The following is a 5,412-nucleotide window of genomic DNA, read 5'->3' on the forward strand; positions in this document are numbered from 1 at the left end:
TAACTTAAAATTCTTGCCAAGTTCCTGCTGGCACAAACGAAAACTTGGCAAACAAAACTGGATATCAAGGGATTCAGGACCAACAAGGAATAGACTAGGAATATTTCTTGCATTTCAAACTGAATGCATGTTTTATACACTTCACACAGAAGAGAAACTATGTTAAATGACACCTTTGCAAAAAATGGTCTTAAAATGACTTAAAGTATAACACACTAAACACTTGCACATTGCTGCAGGTGTCACCTAAAAACTGCATCCTTTAAACTGAATAATATTCAATATTTGCGTAATGTGTGTTGTGTAAATGTGTTAATTACAACATTTGGTCTCCAAAGACAAACAAACCACAAACTTAAAAAAAAAAAAAAAAAAAATTTATTGTCAAAAAGACATATGCTTTTCCATGAATGGGAATCTTGAAGTAAAAATGTACCCCAGCAGCCAAACTGACAACGCCACAACAGTAAAAATGGTGCAATCTACATACTGCAAAAACACATACATTATTCAATGAACTATATGCATGTCAGTGGCATCTCTCAATGAACAATGTGCTTTGATAGTGCAATAATATCCAACATTAAAATTTCCCCATGAAGTGCAAAAAAACAGCCTTTAAATGACAACTTTCTATGCAACAAAAACACCCCAGACATGATACACACTAAAAGAAAGGCACTCTTTAAACAAATGTACACACGATTACCAATGTGATATGAACACATGTTAAAAATAAGGTTTGCCAGTACAATAAAGGAGAAGGGGGGAGGGGAAAAAAGGAGGGACAGAGGCAGATGTTAAACTGGGGAGAAAAGGTCTTGTGTAAAATGTGTGTAGTCTGAATAAACCCAGAGGAAGCACAAAAATGGATTTTTAGCTGTGAGCAGGACATTTAATGTGCTTCATTCTATGGTTTACACAGAAGAGATCACCTTCTCCACCAACTTTAGTGGAAAGAGTAGATGAAAGACCATTTTAAGACTTATCAAGATTAGGATTTTAATATGGAAAAACCTATCCCTTTTCAGAAATGAAATGCAATTAAGATCATCCACCCCATGCAAACTTAACTGCAAATAAAAACTAAGCTAATAACCCTTGCAGATTTTGAACACTGTACTGAAAGAAAAACAAGGGGTGTGTGCATACTCTTACATCAAGTACAATAGAAGAGCTGCCAAACTATTCTTTTATAATTAATCGTAGAAACCTGTAGGGTACAAGTTAGTTAACAGCTCCTTAAAGTGACACTAGCTATAAATTTGTCCGATCCCCAGCAATACCCAACCCCATACAAAAAACACTTTTGCGACCACCTGCATATGACAGGCAGCCTTTACATTCATATGGTTAACCAGAAGTGCTAGATTTCAGTACTCCTCTATAACGGTACCAGCCGATGAGGAATAAAGTTTTCTTTTTATTAGCCTAAATCCAGGACTAAGCTTCACTGCATGCCTGAACCCAGGAGTAAAACATGCCCCAATGAGAAAGAAGTCTCTAAGGCTTGGCCACACACTCCCATCTTGTTTGAACACAAGGGTCAGTTCAAATGTAGGCACTACAGTTGAGTCATAGATTATCCGGTCAAGCTTTTTACACATGTTTTCCACCTCCAAGTTCACATACAAGATGCAACCTCTCAGTCCACAGGGTTCACCTGAAGAAAGTCTCAGTACATCCCGAGCAATTCGACGAGTGAGTTTCTCTGGAACTAGCAGCTCAGTGCAGTGTAGTTTGGTTGTCTTTGCTCGAGACAGGCTGTTCTCAAACATTTTGGCTAAATGTTGGCATGTTCGTTCTTCAAATACACCCTCATTCAAATTAGGCTCAATAAGACCATGATCCCAGTAGTCCAGTTCTAGGCAAAGAACAAAAGCCACTTGTCAGTACATTCTGAGGCAAACCAGCTACAAAAAAAAGTTTAGTAGAGTTATGTCAATACATGTTATCCCTGGCTAATACCTAACAAACAGCCTTCGATCAGACATGAAGATTCATATTATCTTTATACTGTCAAACACGGGACAGACTAAAAATAAACTGTTTATACTGGAATAGTAAGATACAAACAGAACAAAATTTTCAAAGTATACAGCATACCAAAAATTGATAATTCTTTTGTATGTTAAATTAACAGTATATGATTTATAGTATTAAAGCCACACTTAAATCAGAATGGGCGATTGTCAGCCTCATGATTCCATAAATTTGCCCATTGCCCAAAACAGGAATTTAGACTAGACTAGACAGTCTAACCTCTTGCCTTACTTCACAGACTCTTGTGTCAGTGTGTCCTCTAAGCTATATGGCACACCTATGGTGAATATAACAGTCACACCACATGGCACTTTCTTCAATTTTGACTTCAGATTTCCTGAAGTGTGGATATTAAATTTAAAATGGTAGCTACTAGCCAGAAATTGACCATTACTTGAACTTATTCAGCCATTTTCAAGCCTGCTAATTGCAATTCTGAATTGTGAGGCATTGAAAAATTTGGCTGCATTTTAAAGGCACACCACTACTCACTACATTTCTTAAAATATGCATCAATATACACAAACAACCACTTATGAAGCCAAAAAAAAACCCCCAAAAAAAAACAAAAACAAAAAAACCCCACCAAAAAGCTTTCCTCTAACATTTGAGTAGGATTTTATCTATACCTGTACACTAACAAATATGTTAGAATAGCCAATTAGGGTACAAACACATGTCATATAAAAAAATACAAAAATTTTTTTTGGAATCTCTACATAACATTTTAAGACAATTTCTTAAAACTTTAACAGATGGATGCAAATCAAATAAGATACCTACATCTTAAGATTTCACATAATATACCTACGTAATTGTATTTCCAAATCCGTGCTGCACAAAGACATTTACCTTAAAGGTCGACATATTCACAAACGGTACTTTTTGCATCTAAAGAGAGTCAGCTATAATGTTTCAGCATATCAATGTCCAATTCATTTTTTCCTTAGTTTTAAAAAACTTGCCGATTATGCAAATTTATTTGCAAATAAATCACTAAAGCCAATCTTTCAACGATTTTACTAAATGTAATTTTACAGTGTTAACTCGGATGAACTTTGTGTTCTCTCCAATGTTTGTCAGAACTGTTCTATTACTTTTATGCTCATCTCGCATACACTCGGTGCTTAAAATTTTATCTTGATGTCACACTTTTACAAGTCCTTGTAGATGATGAGCACCTAGAGCTCCATCCGCAGCTGTGCGATATACTGAACACGAACAAGGTCCACTCACACTACCTTTATGACAGATGCCATCAGAGACAATCTTAAAATTAACTGAGGAATAAGTACGACGTATAAGCTTTATACTGTATTTCATGGAAGCATATGGTGCATATTCTGTAAATCTGTTTAATACGTCTTTAAAGTAACAGTACTACTCTAGCCAGAGTTCATCTTAAAAAAAAACAAAAAAAAAAAAAAAACAACTTGCAGTTAATTAACCTCAGTATGCCACAAAGCCCTATCGATCTATTAGACTTTTTTAAAAATCACAAGTGATATTAAACTCCGCACAACGCTTGAGTCTCTATCATAGAGGCATTAGAATAGAATAGCTTAACTGACATTGTATGTCGTAACACGCCCCCCCTACTACGCACTTCAGCAAACCGATCGTGCTGCAGAGCTCGAGTTTACCTTCATCTACTTGCGCTTGGTCCAACCTCCGGTCAAGAAGCTCTGCAATACACTCTGGGTTCTTGCTTTTCATTGTGCTTGTTGCAACCATGATTTTGGGGTTAAGTTACTTTTTGTAAAGTGCTACAGGAGGAAAAATAAACAAAAAGAAAACAAAATCAATGTAGTATAGTCGACAGCTCGCGTAAGCAATAAAACCAGAGTAAGTACCAAGGACTTGCATCCAGGCAGCCAAACGCCGCACAGCCGTCTCTACTCTTTTTGCAAAAGATTCGCTGTTAATAAACAAACAAAAAACAAATGATCATCCAGTTGCAAAAACTTACCTTTGATTGTAATTATAAATACTTGGTTGTGGGTTAAGTTCCCTTTTCTCTACAAAAATAAAAAATTTAAAAAAATCACACTACCCCATACATACCATCCCAACACACGCACATTCACTCAGTATTAACGGCGCCGAGCGAAAAAAGTGCCTTATTGTGGGTAATATATAGCCTTCTATGCTTTCAGCTGACCACCCAGCTCAGCCAATCGACGAGCTGAGGGGCGTTCGACCGTCACAAAACCTGAGATTTAGATCCGCGGGCGCGCGCGCGGCTGGGGAATGCTTTAGCGGGAATGACTAAAGAGATAAAACGTAGGCCACTATTGGATGCCTTCTTTAGCGATTTCTCCAATCAGTGTTACGGGCAGCGTGTTGCTACCTGTTAGATTTTTTTTCTTTGCAGATGTTCTCTTTCCTGCTTTGCGAACAAGTCCGCAGAATAGTGAAGGCTCGAATGACGCTGCCGGTTGGAATCCCTTTATCGTTCTTCGTTCCTGCCACTTCAGACGTTGTGATTTTCCAGAGCAACAACCTTATTCCACATAATTTTTGTAATTTTTGTTTTATTTGTTATACTGCTTGTATTTTGTTTCGTAATGTAATAATTACTTGCCTTTGTAACTGGAGATGTCAGTACTTATTTTTATAAGCCGACTGAGATAACGCAGTCCGTCATATCCCCCGCACTTCATTTCTGCAAGTTTTTTTTCTTTCTCCGTTTCTTCTATGTACGGTATATTTAAGTTTTCTTGGTAGAATGTGGAAACAAATAACATTAACAGTTTTCACTCAATGCAGACTAATTTTTTTTATACATTTGATTAAATTACAAATACATTATACTGTAGACTTAATTCAAACCATCACCACAAAAGCTACGTCGTAAAATATGATACTTAATAGACACATTCGGAATGTTTTAGACAGACTTTAATTTAGGCGTTTGTCGTTAAATTCCCTTTCATAAGAAATCACGGTTATCAATATTTATAGAACGAGGTAATAATCCAGGCCTGGAACCTTTTACAAAGTTCGTATTTTATTATTCATTACCATTTTATAAAACCACTCCTTCATGTTCTGCACCATTGATTTTAGGTTATGTTAAGTAGATTTTATTATTTAATAGGGACATTTTTTTACAGTAGAGAAAGTACACAACAAAGTATTGTTAAACAGTTAAAAGAAAATAAGCCAAGACACAACCATTGACAACAAATGTTATCATAGTTACATATACCCAAGATTAGTACAAAGATGAGTAATTACCTTAAGTTACAAGTACAAGTAACAGAATTCAAAATGTATATAGCTCTAGACGTATCTAGGAGAATTTGCAATTTGGATCTTGTTGGATATAGCTTTTTAATAAGAAACTGAATGTTTTTAAAAAGTTTT

The 5,412-nt window shown here is 36.0% G+C and overlaps 1 protein-coding gene across 1 annotated transcript; it reads right to left on the reverse strand.

The window, feature by feature from the left end:
* Positions 1-355: 355 nt before the first annotated feature.
* Positions 356-4,222, reverse strand: LOC114654556 (DNA damage-inducible transcript 4-like protein). Its single transcript, XM_028805168.2, has 3 exons — positions 4,013-4,222; positions 3,687-3,809; positions 356-1,864 (listed from the first exon to the last, which is right to left on the reverse strand). The coding sequence occupies exons 2-3, from the start codon at positions 3,775-3,777 to the stop codon at positions 1,374-1,376; spliced, it is 582 nt and encodes a 193-aa protein (XP_028661001.1). The 5' UTR covers positions 3,778-3,809; positions 4,013-4,222; the 3' UTR covers positions 356-1,373.
* Between the last annotated feature and the right edge of the window lie 1,190 nt (positions 4,223-5,412).

This window comes from Erpetoichthys calabaricus, chromosome 7, assembly GCF_900747795.2.
Source record: "Erpetoichthys calabaricus chromosome 7, fErpCal1.3, whole genome shotgun sequence".
Taxonomy (NCBI): Eukaryota; Metazoa; Chordata; class Cladistia; order Polypteriformes; family Polypteridae; genus Erpetoichthys; species Erpetoichthys calabaricus.

What these genes read in the sequence shown, in the direction of transcription:
- LOC114654556 (XM_028805168.2), bottom strand. Translation starts at nt 3,777, where the DNA reads ATGGTTGCAACAAGCACAATGAAAAGCAAGAACCCAGAGTGTATTGCA. An exon ending in CCAAGCGCAAGTAGATGAAG is followed by an intron (nt 1,865 to 3,686) that starts GTAAACTCGAGC and finishes TTCTTTGCCTAG; the next exon opens with AACTGGACTACTGGGATCAT.